The sequence below is a fragment of the Oryza glaberrima genome, chromosome 6 (genome assembly GCF_000147395.1).
Source record: "Oryza glaberrima chromosome 6, OglaRS2, whole genome shotgun sequence".
NCBI classification, from domain to species: Eukaryota; Viridiplantae; Streptophyta; class Magnoliopsida; order Poales; family Poaceae; genus Oryza; species Oryza glaberrima.
Window position 1 is genome coordinate 10,444,020 of NC_068331.1, and position 15,985 is coordinate 10,460,004.

Genomic DNA, 15,985 nt, shown 5'->3' on the forward strand with positions numbered 1-15,985 from the left:
ATATTTGCTAATGACGGTTTAATTAGGCTTAATAAATTCGTCTCGCAGTTTACAGGCAGAATCTGTAATTTGTTTTGTTATTACTATACGTTTAATATTTCAAATGTGTGTCCATATACTTTAAAAACTTTACACCCAAAGAACTAAACACACCGTAAGCAGATAATGAAAGCTTAAGGCGAAACAAATTCCCTAAGAATATGTCCCTGCATAAAAGGGTGGCTATTTACAGGGGGCTAGGAAAAGTCGCAAACTAAAATTGACGGACTAGCTTGAATAGTCCTTTTAGTTGAAACATTTATGCATTTCATTTTATCACACGCAACACGTGACTAAAATGGTAGTACAACACTAGAAAGTGATTAGACCATTCACAATGGTTGTTCAACAACATGATTTGGTGAAAGATTTGATTCCTTGCTAAAACTGCAGCGTGCAACAGTACCACGTGCCAAAACTTATTAATTCCGGAGGCTGTGTTATTCTCAATGAGTTGGGAACTCATCTCCCATGCACATTGAACTGAAAAAATGACTAATTAAGTATTGAATATTTGTTTTAAAAAATAGGTTAATATTATTTTTTAAAGCAACTTTCATATAGAAAACTTTTTAAAAAACACCATTTAACAATTTTAAAAAAGGGTGCATGCGGAAAAAGAGTGGTGAGTTAGAAAAGAAGGGGAAATAGCACAACCGGTAGTCGTTGTAAGAGCAGGTACAATAGCAGAATATAAGCCAGCTATAACCATATATCGAGAAGATAAAAGAAGAGAGAGAAGAGCAGCAGGTTACAGATTTGTAGGCGGCTGTAACACGGACTCCAAGACAGAATACATGTATGATGGGTGGGACCATGTAAGTGTATGTTTATAGGTAACTTTTGTATGAATTGGCTATTAAGTTGGCTATAGGTATTTTGGAGCTAGTAGTTCGTTATACTATTAGGCCATTCCTAACCCAAGATACTAGATATAGTTTACATAAACTCCACATCATCAAGAAACTACTCTTCCAATGCAAATACCACTATTCCATACTTAATTTTAATGCTACTTATCTCACATGATATCTTGGATGTCGTGTAGAAACTATGTCTCATGCAAGACATGGTTTCCTTCTCTTTCCTTATTTATTCACTTGCCACATCATTTTTCATCCTAGTTGGCATCTTATTTAATGTTATAAACACCATCCTAGTCATTGGGTTGGGAATGGCCTTAAACTTGCTCTAACATTATGGAGTGAACATTAAAAAAGTTTAATTTATGCGGGAATTGGGGCTAGGGATAAAATGCTATATTCTCAGCTTTCCAACATGACATTTAATTAATTTGTGAAATCAACAAACTGAGAATGACTAAAATCCTTTGTCGAGGACACGTGTAGCTCCAGAGGGCACGCCAGAGGACAACGTGGAGCAGTCGCTCCGTTTTTGGCGAGCTAAAACCACTCACTGAGTCGGTGCATTGTTCATGCCCTAAGAAGAATCCCATCATTAGAGGAATAGGTGATACCCCGCGCTTTGTTGCAGGATATGTGGTAAATACATGTTATACATTATAAAAATGGTAAATGTTCATGTTTAAATAATACAAAAATAATGTGGAGTTAATGGTTTAATATTGTTTGCATATTGAGTACTAAAAATATAACAAAATCGTAAACGATATGTCATGTTTGCATGATATTTAAAATACTCTAGGTGTTGCTAGTGAGTAATGATGTGTCATACTAGAAGTTAGTGGGCATCAACTATATAGATAGTATAGATGTGAGCTTAATAACTTGTTTGGTACGCAACCGTTGTGCTTTGGTGGTTGTTCTCCTATTTTCCTAGGTGGCTGAACTATTGTTTTTAGTCAGCAATAAATAAAATAGCTAATTGTCTCTAATGTTTTTTTGTGTTCACATATAGAACTAGGTGATACCCCGTGCTTTGCTGCGGAATTCATGAATAAGTATAGGTTAAATATTATCGAAATAGTGAAAGTTGAAATATTGAGAAAATAATGTGAGGAAGATGATTTGACACATACTTGTCGATCTCTATAATATAATTGTCAGGGTTATGGATACCACATACCTAATAGTAGTTGACTAAATCTCGGCAGGACCCACCACATACCATGTCTTATACGGAAACAACTTTCGGATATAGGAGGAGTTCCGCATAAGGAAGGATGAATAGAGTTCTACATGGAAACGACAAGGACTACTCGGATCGTATCCATATTGGTTTTCCTAGTTCTACTTGGACAAGTGGATACCTATGGGTATAAATACAAGGCCCCCTAGGAGGAGAGGGGACACGGAACAATAGATCAAGACACAAGATCAACATACAAGCCAACATACGCCAAGACAAGCTGCCAGATATCGACATCAGAGATAAGCCTAGGAAAACCCCATATGGTACCTACAGGAACCAAAGAGAGGAATCTAGTGCTATCTCTGACCTCGCTGAATGCTGTTTCGAGGAGGAAGACTACCCCGTCGTCGACTAGTGTTGGTGATCCGGCCGCCAAGTCGACGACAGTTAGATAGGCTACCCAAATATTGTACTGGTGTGATTATGGTTAATAAGAGTAATGACCGGCTTCGGCCAACAGGATGTAGGGCTATTACCTAACAATTCAGGGGCCCGAACCTGTATAAAAATCCTCGTCCCCATCTCTTTTACCTAAGTCTCGCATATATCCTGGTACCAACGATCCCCATACTATGCAAATACCGGAATCGTCGCGACATTAAACGTTGACAATAATATTGTAAATGATGTGTAATTGCTAGTGAGTGAAGATGTGACATGCTTGCATGGGATTTTAAATGGATGAGAATAATAATTGCTAGTGGGTGATGATGTGGTATACTTGCATGTGAGCTTTAACTTCTAATTATTTTGTTGATCTCTATAATATAATATTGTAAATGATGCGTAATTGCTAGTGAGTGAAGATGTGACATGCTTGTGTGGGATTTTAAATGGGCTAGAATAGTAATTGCTACCATTTGAGGTCATCAATCCGCAATACCAGAAATCTCTACCCCTCAACTATCACAAACCGTCAAAAAAAAAAAAGACCCTGAGGCAATATTGACCCAATTTTCCTGGTTTTGTTGACGTAGCATATGGTGGGCCCCACATGTCAGCGTCCTCCCTTCTCTTATCTTCTTTTTCACTTTTCTTCTTCTCTTTTCTCTCCTCTTTCCTTTCGTCTCCTCTCTTCTCTTCTTCAGCGAGACTGGGAGCCGACGGGCAGGACGATGGTGGGCGAGCGCGACAGCGGGTGGGAGGCAAAGTAGACAGGGGCGGGGCGCATCAACTGTGGCCCGCTTCAGCGCGACTGCTCCCTCTCTATGGAGGCCATCCTCGCCGTGCAATCCCTCAAGTGACTCACCTACTCTAACCGCTCCCCGGCCGTCGCCGCCGCCTCAAACCTCTCACGGCCGCCTCCTCAAGAGCGACCTCCTCACCGCCATGGCCGAGCTCCAATGTCAGGGCTACTGGTCCCTCGCCCTCGCCACGCTCCACGTCGCCCGCGTCGAGCCTTGGTAACGCCCCAACCTGACCCTCTATGCCACGTTTGTGTCCTCCTCGCCGGTCACCGAGGACGGCACCGCCGCTGCTGTGGATGCGCTTGTGGAGGCGTTCCTAGAGGAGAAGGAACGAGGCAACGGGGTCGTGGAGGAGGGAGGAGGACATGTACAACTGGTGCGCACGCTGGTGGTGAGGGCGAAGACGCGCGCGGGGCGGAGTGTGTACGAGGTGGCGGTGAGGATGGGAGGCTGCAAGGTGGACAAGTACATGTACATGGTGATGGTGATGGGAATGGAGCGATTGGGCTTCGAGGCGGACTTCCGGGAGTGGAAGGCCAAGATCTTGCCGTTGGCCAGAGAGATGCTCGATGAAATGCGCGAGAGAGAAGAGCAACACAACAACGGCTTAACTATGAATTTGATTATCATTTAGAAACTTGAGGATTATTAAAGTTACTAATGTTTCTTTTGCACTCGTAGTCATTGCCTGCACCGACCCCTGCCTGCTTCGTCTGCTAGCCTCCCAGTCTCGCTGAAGTAGAGAAGAGAGGAGACGAAAGGAAAGATGATAGAAAAGAGAAGAAGAAAAAAGAAAAAGAAAAGAAAGAGAAGAGAAGAGATGACACAGACATGTGGTGCCCACCGTATGCCATGTCAGCGAAACCTGGAAAAATTGGGTCAATACTGCCTCGGGACTTTTTTTTTTTTTTTGCACAGTTTGTAATAATTGAGGGGTAGAAATTTCTGGTATTGCGATTAGGGACTTCAGACAGACTCGACGTGAAGTCGAGGGACGTCAAGTGAACTTATTCCCTACTACTAGGCCCAACGATAAGCGAGTTCTTCTGGACTCTGAAGCCCAGATATATACCCCATGCTTTACGATTCGCGCACATCGAAACCGCCTCGCCGCCCTACCCCCGCTTCGCTTTCCTCTCCTTTCCAAACACGAGAGAGCACGAGACCCCTCCCTTTCGTTCTTCGTCTTCGCCTCCTCCCCATCTCACGGCCTCCGAAACCCTAACCCTAGGGGAGGAGGAAAAAGAAAACAGGAGAGAGAAAACTCGCTCGCCCGCCCTCTGCGCCGCGCGATGGGGAGGAGGAAGGAGCGCCGCCTTGCGGCCAAGGCGGCCGCGGGCGGCCGCAGGGTGAAGCTCGACCTCTTCCTCGATCCCTCCCCCGGTGAGTCGTCCTACGGCCTCTCGAAAAATCTTGGGGGGGGGGGGGGGGGGGGCGATCTCGTTCGCTTTCTGATCGATCGCGGCGTGCGTTCGTGATTAGTCTCTCGCTCGCCTGATTGATTTTAGGGAATAGCTGATGGTTGAGAGCGGTTGACTCGTGACTAGTGCTAGATTTGTAGGCGGGCTACGCTTTTCGATCGAGCTTGATTGATTCGGGCAGCACGAGATTGTTTTTTGTCTTGTGGTTACTTATTATCGTTTGGTGCGTGGATCGGTCCATCCCCCTCTGCTCGAAGCTAATCCTGAACTCAACCTGAGGGCTGTCTGATCCGTGCGGATGGGTTTGGAATATGTTGTTTGGTGTTTCTAGTATGTATGATCTGGAGGTAGCACACGATATGGATTTGAAAGGAGGATGAAGTGCCTAGCTGACAAATGGTCAGCCTGTTAGGCTTTGAGTCAGCAGTATCTAAGCAGTTATCCAAAGTGTTGACTAATAAGGTTGAATAATACCAAAGGGCACAATTGTTCGCCACATTTGGAAATAAATATATCCAGCACATCTTCTGAACTGGCCAAATCTGAAACAAAAATATGGATTATCATCATGTTTAAACACTAGGAAGAGAAGAGAAGATAAGTGTCAACATCCAAGGAACGACAATAAATACGTTGGACGGGGACAAGTGAAACTGCACTGAACCTAGATAACACAAAATCATGTATAAAAGCTGCACATAAACACATAAATATAACTTAAATGGTGCTTCTGATGTTTTTGCCTTAAAAAAGAATAAATAGGGTTGGGTTGCGGCGATAGCTTGGGCAATGAAAAGGTTCGGTGGTGAAGGCAGAGGTGAATTTATATTGAACTAACCAAATTTTGAACATGTGAAATGGGAGGGGGCAGAAACCTCATATAGCAGTCAGAGCAAATAAAAGTTTAGGTTTGGTTAAGGGAAGGAAGGTCGATAAACAAATTAAATCAACGTTTATATAGTAGAGGTGTTGTTCTTGGATACTCTTCCTAGTTTTTTAACGATGAAAGGGGTAATTAGGGTAGCAATACGTGCTTGTAAGTAGTAACAGTATAGGGACCTAATATGTAAGAGATATTAAATTAGCATGCCTCCAGAGGCATTCTGATATATTTTGGGATAGATATTTTTGATGAAAAGCTGACTGCTGCTACGGTATTTTGCAGGGGGAACACCTTCGAAAGAGGGAGAGCGAGGGGAAAACCATGACCAACAAACTGGGGTTCCCACTTCACCATCTTCTTCAGGTGGGTTTCATCAGTTTCCTTCCAAGGGATTTGTAAAGAAGACATGCCTGTGGAACCTAAATTTGGTGGAAATTTGGAATTTTTGTACAAGCATATATATGCTCCACATATATGGTTGAGGCACATGTAGGGTTCCGGCCTGCAAGGAACATTGAGTAAATTCTTCAAACCGGGCTGCTACTGTCAAAATTGAGTAAATGCCTATGGGTAATTTCTCTTTTGGCAGCCTCTAAGCGTGCGGATCAGAATGTGATTGTTGCCTCCTCGGTTCGTATGTCTCTTTCTCTATAATTCATCTCCTAACCTGGTTGTTATATTATTGCCAGGCTGATATACTGCATGTAACATAGTTTTAACCTATATACACCACTTGTTTGACTTCTATTATACTCGAATACTGTGTATCTTCATATATACTTCAGAATAAAGTGCAATGCAGATTGCCACATGCAAAGCTATTGCAATTTTACTGATCCATTCTTATTTCCAGATAAGAAGGAGAATCCTCTAGCGTTGCTTGGGCAATATAGTGATGATGAAGAGGAAGAGGAAGCAGCAGATCAACCCAATGATGAAACAGAGGCTAATCCTGCAGATGCAGGTGATAAGGTAATTCTACCTTTCATTTTGGCTTCTCTTTATCCATTTCTTTGGGTCAATCTACAGCTTTGGTTTATCTTATGGGCTCTTGAACTTAAGCTTATGCTAGTTTTGTACTATATAAAGCAACAAATAAGCTGGAGCCTATGAAATGGCTTATAATAAGCTAGCTTTTGTTCTGTGTGTGTGTTGTTGGGGGGGGGGGGGGGGGGCTTGCTTGGCCAACAAGCCGCCCTGTTTGGTACAGCTACTCTCTAGTATTGTTGGAGACTTGGAGTTTGATATCTCTAGCTCCAACAAATCTTGGAGTTGGAGCTGGGCCCAAATGCTGTTAGGGCGAGACATTTTGTTCACACATTTGAGTCTACCGTTGGATGACTAAATTACATTGTTCAGTTTGCTAACTCTATTTTCCGCAAGAATCCAGGAGAAGCATGCCAAACAGGCCCTTGGCCTATTCTTAGCAATATGTTTTCCTGTACACTAGCCACTATAGGAAGCAATGTTGTCAACTATATCTCTTTGGCTTGAGAACTGATTTTATTATTGAAGAGTTTGAACACGCCTGGCCTCATGGTAACACTACTTTGCTTGTTTCAGATTACTCATGAACGTGGGGACTTGACTAGGAATGAAGGTGATGCACAAAGTGATCTGGCTGGTTCTGCTAATGTCCAACAAGAGTTAACTGAAGCTGATGATAAGAAGTGCACTGGAAATATTGCTGAAGAAAATGTTGTTGCCATAAAGCCAACTCTGGAAGATGGGACTGCAACAGCAACTGAAGCTATTCCTGACTCATCTGGGATGCAAATTGTTGGTGACATTGGTGGGAATTGGAAGACTATAATGCATGAGCAGAGCAACCAGTGTTACTATTGGAACACAGTTACTGGAGAAACCTCTTGGGAGATTCCTAATGTATTAGCTTCTGAAATTGCAGCTGACAGTGTCACTTCTGCATCTGCTCCTACTCATGTAGACTACTCTATGGAGGCCCAAGCACATGCCCTTACCCACAATGCCATGGAAGCTTATCCAAGTGATATATCTGTGCTAAATGGCTCAGTGGCTTATGCTACTTTGGGAATGGGACAGCCTACTCATGATGCTTATGCTTATGCTGGAGCTGTCACTAGTCATGAATCGATGGACATTGATCCTTTGCAGCTTGCAAGATATGGCGAGGAATTGCTGCAAAGATTGAAGCCGCTAGAAAGGTGCTTGTTATTATTTTTCTGCCATTTACTTCCTCTTTCAAGCATTTTTCCACACCTTGAACTGTATAACTAAACTTTTGTCATGCTTCTGTTGTAGGTTGCATGGTTCCATTTACAATGTTGAATTGCTAAAAAGAGAAATTGAGATACGAATATCAGACTGCAATGCACTTTCATCGTATGGATCTTCTTTGCTTCCATTGTGGTTGCATGCTGAGGTACACCTTAAGCAACTAGAATTCTCAGTTTCCAAATTGGAAACTAGTTACTCTATCACTGAACCTAGACATCCAGAGAAAGCAGACACAGAACACAAAACACCTAATGAAGCTGAAGTGATGATGCCACCCTCCAATGGTGAGGGTTTGAAATCTGAGGTGAGCACTGACGTTATGATGGATGGAAATGTTAAAAATGAGGAGCCATTTTTAACATCATCCATTCAGAAATCAGAAGAAAATGATACCACAACAGTCCCATCAAAAATTGAATCCGACAATGATGAAGATATGGATGTGGATATGGAGGTTGACGATGACAATGTTGAAGAGCATAAGCACTCAAATTCCACGCCTATTAAGGAATATCCTCCATCAGAGCAAGTTCAGTCACCGGCTTTGTTATCGTTGGACGGTTCAGCTGCACCCCTAGAGGATAGCGACATTCCTCCACCACCACCAGAAGATGAATGGATTCCACCTCCACCACCTGAGAATGAACCAGCTCCTCCACCTCCTCCTGAAGAACCTGCTGTGTCATCTGTTTCTACTGAAACAATTCCACAGTCCTATGTCGATCAAGCAAACTTGGTCTATACAGTTCCTGGAATGGAGTACTATGCTGCTGCAGGTACAGAAGGTACACATGCCAGCTATTATATGCAAACAAGTGAGCCTCATGTCGTTCAAGCACACCAGAATGGTTACTATGCACCAGTATCTGCAAGTGGCATATCTATTCCTGTTGATGCCACATCTATTGCTCCAGTACCTGTTTCTTACTATAGCTATCCTTCAGTCACTATGGCTGCCACTGGAGAAGCAGCTGAGCCTTCTGGATACTACACGGCATCAGTCTCTGCCACTTCTAGCAGTGTATTAGATAACACAACAAGCTCTTCCAATCTTGCTCCTGCGAATAGTAGTTTGCATTCCAGGGAGTCTGACAACATCATATCCAAGGAGGCAAAACTTGCATCTTTGAGCCAACCTGTGGGAGCAACATCAGCATCAGCATCCATACAGGGAAGTTCTGCACAGGCTTCTACAAGTACCACAAGTCAGAGCAAAGGTAATTCTGTTATTCCTCATAAAAAAACTAATATACTATCTTGTTTATGGTTCCTACATGGAAAACATTGTTTAACCTTTTGCTGTGTTTTGCAGTTGTTCGTAGCAAGAAGCGAGCTGTTTCTGTTGCAACATCACTGAGGTCTAATAAGAAGGTTTCAAGTCTGGTGGATAAGGTAGCTCTCTACGATGAGCCTCCTATAACTGTTTCCAAGCATCATATCTGTTCACAACATGTGTAATTGCTAATTGTTTATGTATATATACCTGATGAAGTGTATGGAGATTGTGAAGTCCTCAACTGCCTCTTCCAACAAAGAACTAGAGCAGCTTAAACTTGTTTATTTCCTTCTGTCAAATAGAGGTTATGCTGAAAAAGATTCTGAAAACATCTTAACTATGTGCTACCTGATTTATTTTTCTCATTTCACCATTTCTTAGTTTAAAGGCAGATCAATCTGTTTACATGGTAAGGCATAAAATGAGGTGAGTATTGATGTGCATATACTTATTCCTCCACCAATTTCACTTTGCTAACACAACTGCTTGTGTATTTTCTTATAATAGTGGAAAGCTGCTAAGGAGGAGCTTCGTGATGAGGAGGATGAAGAGCCAGAAAGTGCTTTGGACGCATTAGAAAGAAAGCGTCAAAAGGATATTGATGTAAACTTCTCTTTCGCCTGACATCACATACATGAAATATCTTTGAAGTTGCCAATTCATTTATGTTCCTTCCATTTGTTTCAGGAGTGGCGCAAGCAACAGATAGCCAGCGGAGAAGCTCAGGAAAATGCCAATTTTGTTCCCCTTGGTGGTGACTGGTATTGTTTCCTTACTATATGATAGTTTGATTTTAATACCTTCATTAACTTACCAGAATACTAGTTAAGACCTACCACATATTACTTCTGACTGCTGTCATGGCTATTTTGTTTTATCTTGTGTTTGCAGTATTACCATATCTGATATCTGTCAGTATTTTTCATATGATAATCATTTGTTCTTTGTAATGTACACTAGCTTAATATGTTTTAGCTGCCTGCTTTTGAGGGTTTGGTACTTCACTTTGGTTGCATGTGTATGACTACAAAAAAAGTTATGTATGAACATTTTTTGGAGGTATAGCAAACTAATGTAATTAGATTAGTAAATAGATGATGTAAAGGATGACCTTATTTGCCCCTGTCAACTTCATGTGATCTCTTATTTGCCCTTGATGTTTCATTGGATCCATCCATGTCATGTGACAGTTAGGGGCAAATAATTGGTTGAAGTGATGGGATGGGTCAGGTTGGGTTGAACCCATTTTTCAGGGTGTTTGGTTTGAGGACAGGTGGGATGAGATGATCCCTAAAAGAGAATATTCCCTTGAGATCCGGGTTGCCCTTGTCCCTTAAAAAGGGCAGACCAATCCAACCCACTTTTCTCATTGATAGGCCATCCCTTAGGATGTGTTTGGTTTGGGGATGAGGTGGGATGGGTCATGGGTTGGACTCATCCTTCTTTTTAGGACGGGATCATTCCATCTATTCGTTTGGCATGAGGGATGGAAAATGATCCTAGTTTTCGGGGATGACCCACATGTCAATGAGACAGAAAAGTGGGATGGATTGGTCCGCCAATTTTTGAGGGACCAATCCAACCCGGATCTTAGGAGAATATTTCTTTTTAGGGATCATCCTATCCCACCTATCCTCAAACCAAACACCTTGAAAAATGGGTTCGACCCAACCCAACCCAACCCACTCCATCCCTGGAACCAAACACATGCTTAATGTTTTGGTTTGGGGATGAGGTGGCATGGATTAGACCCATCCCTGTTTTTATGGGATGGGATGGTCCCATCCATGTGTTTGGCACAAGGGATGGAATGATCCTATTTTTTTGAGAAATTGGACTATTGGACGGTGTAGCAGTTTTCGAGGTATGAAGCTGACCTAGATCTAGAGGGAATATTCCCTTTCAGGAATCATCCCATCTCACCTGTCCCCAAACCAAACACCCTGAAAAGTGGATTCACGACCCGACCCATCCCATCACTTCAATCAAAACACATGCTTTGCCTCTGTTTGGGATGGATGGATGGATGGGGGCATCCCATTCCAAAAACATGGATGAGTGCAACCCAACTCACCTCCTGAACCAAACACAACAAATAAGGATTTTATCCGAACTTGAAATAGGTATAGGTAATGTCTGATTCGTGCGGCCAAACCTCTGCCAGTTGAGCAATGTTCTGTGGTTGCTACCAGTGATAGCTGGTTTGATGACTGCCGAAAAACTGAACTTCTGCTTTGGGCTAGTTAGTTTCCTTTGGAGTTTGTTGGATTCAATATGGAGTGTTTTGTTGAAACAGCTGGAAACCATCTCGGAGATGCCCAATTAGACCTCCAGCTGGTTTCTGGAACTTGGCCATATGCCTATATATCTTATACTCTGGTATTGGAGAAATGATTGGACATGTCTCAATTCGAACTTTAAAAGCTTTTTGGACTCCGATATCTTTTCGACTATTTAGATGGGATGTCTAAAAATAGTTGTTGATTTGCCTTGACATAAGTTGTGGGTAGACCTTGAATCATGCCACCATTGTACAAATTAAGATTACATGTCCTTTATGCTTTTTTTTTGGTGAACTGTTTAGTTTATAATATGGCAAGTTTTAAGTTTTCTACAACAAAATGCTATAGATTTAGGTATGCAATGGGAAACTGTTGACTAACTGGGAATTGGGAACCCAACTACCAATGTTTTGAGGGAGTACGTGGGTTTTTCCGTTGCATATATTGCGGGTTTTTCAGTTTGAGCAAATATTTTGTGCAGGCGCGATCGTGTGAAACGCAGGAGAGCGGAAGCAAAAAAGGAGGCAAATAGCGAGACTATTCCTGCACCAGTGAGTGTCACCGATCTGCATAAAGGACAACCTGATCTTGCAGAGCTCTGCAAGGGTCTTCCTTCTGGATGGCAGGTTAGTACAATTTTTACTGCTGTTTCTATTGTGACTAGTTGAGCTCAACCTATATTAAATGGAGTAAATTGAAGAAAATTCAACCTGGCAAGAGAAACATTTTGAAGCTAATTCGAGAACAAGATAGGAGCTAGTTAATCTAACAAGCTAATTCGAGTTTTTACCACTCAGAACATCCTTCACCTCATCAATCTCTTCACCAGAGATGTGATTACAGTTGAAGTTCAGTTGCACAAAATCTGGCTTGTTAGTAGCATGGGTAAAGCACCGAGCTCCAACCTCTGGAGCATATTCGTGATAACAACCTTCCTTCAGATCCCAGTGTCCTTCCAATGACTAGAGATACGTCTAGAATAAAATCCAGCATGCAACTTGATTTTCTGATGACAATTCAAATACACACTAAAAGAAAGTCTTCAGGACCAAGTTCACGTATTCTCTGCTCCAGTATCGTGCCATGATAGCCTTGCTTATTTAACATTTACGTTCGTTAAAATGGAAGTGCTGACTTTTCCATTGTTGGCAGGCATACCTGGATGAATCTACAAAGCAGGTGTACTACGGGAACAGCCTCACATCAGAGACGACATGGGATCGGCCTACCAAGTGAAGATAGGACTAGGAAGTCTAGAACATGTTTTGCGGTTTCTTGTTGGGTCAACTGCCAATTCAGTGATTCCCCTATCTAGATAACTAGATATCCTCTCCCCCCTAAGGAGCGAATGACACTGTAGCTGGCATATTTTGAGAGAAGATAAGTTTTGTATGTTTAAAATTACCTTGGAGCAAAGAAAAGTTTTGCATGATTAAAATTTCTGTGGGGCATTGTCTTTTCTGTCTGCTATCGTAGAGCTGCAATATTCTATAGAAATTAAATTTAAAAATATACTGTTTATTTATTTTTTCAGAATATCCGGGATGTAATTTTTCTAGCACAAATATACCGTCATCGTATGTGAGTACCTGGATCCAACCACCACCCAAGTCTCGAAGGGGCAAACAGCGGCACCGCTTTAGAATGATTAGTAACTAGTAACTAATTATCCCAATTAGCAATTATTTATAACTAATAATGCTAATTATAGAAATGATTTTAGTTAATTGCTAATGAGTAATGTATTAATCGCGCTAGTTTGAATTCTCTATCGCGGTCTAGCGCACTTACCGCGCAAGGTCGAGCGGTCTCGTGCCCTCACCCTGCGAGACTGCGCGGTCTGATGCCCTCAATCTGCGAGACCATGGCGAATCTTGCGATCTCGTGGCACCGCCTTGCAACAACGGTATACTTTCATAAATTTCTTTTAAACGTGTATATTGATGTAACACCAATGAAAAAAAATATATTTTCAAAATTTTTCCATATTCTATAGGACTTAAGAATGTCAATGAAGGGTCCTGAATTGCATCAGTATTCACATGCTACTTTCCCAAACAAACGGAATGACCAGCTTCAGGATACATCATGTATAGTGCATCTCTCGACTTAGTAATGTATCCATAAACCAAAAAAAAAATTGATCTACGGGCGTTGCTTGAACAAAGTTCAGGCTTTCTACGCAGAATGTGATGGATATTTCCATGACTTCTTATATAAACAAGCAAATTTAACAACAAAGCCGGCTTAGATGTAATGCAATTTTGGCAAAAAAAAACTCAGTCATGCAAACCTCAGTTATGGTGCTTTACATATTTCAATGTCAGGTTTGTGGCAGGATGATGTGCATTGCTGCTAAAGTGAAAAAAAAGAGAGAGAGGAATGCTCTTCTTGATCATGGCTAATCAAAATATTTCCTGTGGTCAGCACAAAGGAAAACATGGTCTTCACTTCAAGAAGCTCCACAGCACCTTCAAATTCAAGGCAGCAAAAGGGAAATGTCAAAACAATATGGGCGAGAAATACACTATACACTATAAATATATAAAACTAAATCTGGTTTGCACCATTAGAGTTATTACATTCTTAGTTTTTATTTCCTTAATAGATAAATAGTGCAACAACCCATTTAGATGAAATGCACAAACATTGTGGTAGCTTCCAATTTTGTAGCATATAGGATTGAGACATGTATCTTTCTATTCAAGATTGGCAATAGGTTAAAATTTACAGGACAATGCACATATTGGAAAGTTTAAATCCATTAATCTTGATCTATCTTTTGCTAAATACTCCAAATAGCAAGAGCCATGTGTATACTAAATAGAACAATTGTCCTCATTATAATTGTAAAAGATACTATTGCAGTCAGAGCAATGAGGAAATATAGCCAATCAAGGAACCGGGGAAATATAGCCAATCAAAGAATAGCAGCACCACAATGCAAACACTGTTACCAACAGAATCAAGCTCAGAAGCATCTTACTTTTTATATCGTTTCTTAGAACCACAGGGGCACATAGCATTTCTACTTATCTGTCCACTCTTTTCCAGATTAGATCTGCCAACGTCCAGTGGTGTAGAACCCATTAGGTTTTTCACCTACACGCATGATATGATTAAAATGATTCAATATGACTGAAAGACTATATGGCATAATGTCGCATTCAAGATGACAATAATTTGGACAAGCTGAAATCCAACATTCAAAATCGAGCATCCTGTAATACCGATATCTAATATATGTAAGAAGTAATATGAATCACTAACTTCTATCATGTCTTTTAATCGAAACACATACCACATTTTTTACTCTCTCCTTAAATATTGTTCAGAAAATCATTTACAACAATTGAAAGTAGCTTTTGCCACTTTGATCACAAATTAGGATTCTACACAGATACATGGTAAACACTAGAGAAAATGATATCTCTGCACTGACCTCATTCATATTTTGGCATACAGAAATCCTAGGGGGCCAATTTGCTTAGTGCCATTGAAAAAAATCAGAGCGCAGTAGTACCATCATGTGGGCCATGATATTGACTTTAATACCTTATGCTTTTAGGTTTATATTTCTCAAATAGACAAATACATCAAATTTTCTCAATCTATTATATTTCTTCCCAATTCCTATCTGTTCCCAATTATGTTCCTTTCAACGGTCATCACAGGCATCTCTAAAATGTGTAGTGAACAACTAGATTAATAACACCTTTGGTCTTTCAAGACCAGGAATTACCTCATTGAAGTTCTTCGGCAACGGCTTCCCTTCTTCTTTGAGCTTTACTATCTTCTTCTGAGCCTCCTTAGCCCATGTGTACTTGGCCAGTATGTGCTCCACATCCGCAATCGTGCAGTTGCAGTGCTTGGTGGCACCGATCTTGTCGCTGTTCTTGAGTTTCTGCAGAGCAACACAATCAACACAACCACCACGCAACGCAACGCAAAAAATCGAATGCAATCGATCCTTGCCTACCTCGCCGGTGGGGTCGATGGTGCCGAGGTAGCGGAGGACGGCGGAGTGCTTCTCGAAGGCGTTGACGACGGTGGCCTCGCTGCACCGCCCCATCACGAAGTTCTTGAACGTCCCCAGCTTCCTCGCCTTCTCCATCGAATCCGCGAACTCTGCAAGAATCTCCCCCCAAAAAACCAAACAAGAAGCCGAATCAGGAGGGCCATCACCCACGCCGCCACCAAGAGAAGAGAAGAGAAGAGAACAGGGCATATGCGTCCGGAGAGCTCACTCACGGAGTAGGGTGAAGTTGGCGGAGGGGTCGGTGGCCTCGTCGGGCTTCTTGCCGGTGAAGGTGCTCTTGATCTTGTCGAACCAGCCGAGGGAGGCGAGGTGCGGGGTGGAGGAGATGCCGCGGGAGGCAGTGAGGAGATGGAGCGACCGGCGGGACGCCATGGGGTGGGCGGCGCGGGAGGCTGGCTTGCCCGCTCTCCGGTGGGTCGCCGGCGGCGAGGTGTGGTGTTTCTTGCGGGGTTTAGGGCGTCGGCGACGGGAGGAAGGGTCAGAATGGGAG

The 15,985-nt window shown here is 42.2% G+C and overlaps 2 protein-coding genes and 1 pseudogene across 4 annotated transcripts; 2 read left to right on the forward strand and 1 right to left on the reverse strand.

Annotated features, from left to right (window-relative positions):
* The first annotated feature begins 2,411 nt into the window (after positions 1–2,411).
* Positions 2,412–4,340, forward strand: LOC127776892 (uncharacterized; annotated as a pseudogene).
* A 172-nt stretch (positions 4,341–4,512) lies between these two features.
* Positions 4,513–12,894, forward strand: LOC127775611 (uncharacterized). Of its 3 annotated transcripts, XM_052301875.1 has the most exons (10): positions 4,513–4,721; positions 5,925–6,005; positions 6,496–6,614; positions 7,206–7,825; positions 7,923–9,115; positions 9,211–9,290; positions 9,682–9,777; positions 9,862–9,935; positions 11,938–12,082; positions 12,609–12,894. In XM_052301875.1, exons 1-10 carry the CDS (start codon positions 4,631–4,633, stop codon positions 12,690–12,692), a joined length of 2,583 nt encoding a protein of 860 aa, XP_052157835.1. In that variant the 5' UTR covers positions 4,513–4,630; the 3' UTR covers positions 12,693–12,894. The 3 variants fall into 3 exon arrangements, 1 of the variants encoding a protein (XP_052157835.1); XR_008018005.1 differs by lacking the exons at positions 11,938–12,082; positions 12,609–12,894 and adding an exon at positions 9,556–9,600 and having other exon boundaries at positions 9,862–9,913; XR_008018004.1 differs by lacking the exons at positions 9,862–9,935; positions 11,938–12,082; positions 12,609–12,894 and having other exon boundaries at positions 9,211–9,600.
* A 538-nt stretch (positions 12,895–13,432) lies between these two features.
* On the reverse strand, positions 13,433–15,985 carry LOC127775612 (uncharacterized). The gene is made up of 5 exons (XM_052301877.1): positions 15,708–15,985; positions 15,436–15,584; positions 15,199–15,360; positions 14,443–14,558; positions 13,433–13,927 (listed from the first exon to the last, which is right to left on the reverse strand). The coding sequence occupies exons 1-5, from the start codon at positions 15,865–15,867 to the stop codon at positions 13,909–13,911; spliced, it is 606 nt and encodes a 201-aa protein (XP_052157837.1). The 5' UTR covers positions 15,868–15,985; the 3' UTR covers positions 13,433–13,908.

Excerpts from the sequence above, each read along its gene's own strand:
- LOC127775611 (XM_052301875.1), top strand. The coding sequence starts at position 4,631 with ATGGGGAGGAGGAAGGAGCGCCGCCTTGCGGCCAAGGCGGCCGCGGGC. Across the intron at positions 4,722-5,924 it reads CTTCCTCGATCCCTCCCCCG|GGGGAACACCTTCGAAAGAG; the intron begins GTGAGTCGTCCT and ends GGTATTTTGCAG. Across the intron at positions 6,006-6,495 it reads CACTTCACCATCTTCTTCAG|ATAAGAAGGAGAATCCTCTA; the intron begins GTGGGTTTCATC and ends TCTTATTTCCAG.
- LOC127775612 (XM_052301877.1), bottom strand. The coding sequence starts at position 15,867 with ATGGCGTCCCGCCGGTCGCTCCATCTCCTCACTGCCTCCCGCGGCATC. Across the intron at positions 15,361-15,435 it reads CCATCGACCCCACCGGCGAG|AAACTCAAGAACAGCGACAA; the intron begins GTAGGCAAGGAT and ends GTTGCTCTGCAG. Across the intron at positions 14,559-15,198 it reads TGCCGAAGAACTTCAATGAG|GTGAAAAACCTAATGGGTTC; the intron begins GTAATTCCTGGT and ends TCATGCGTGTAG.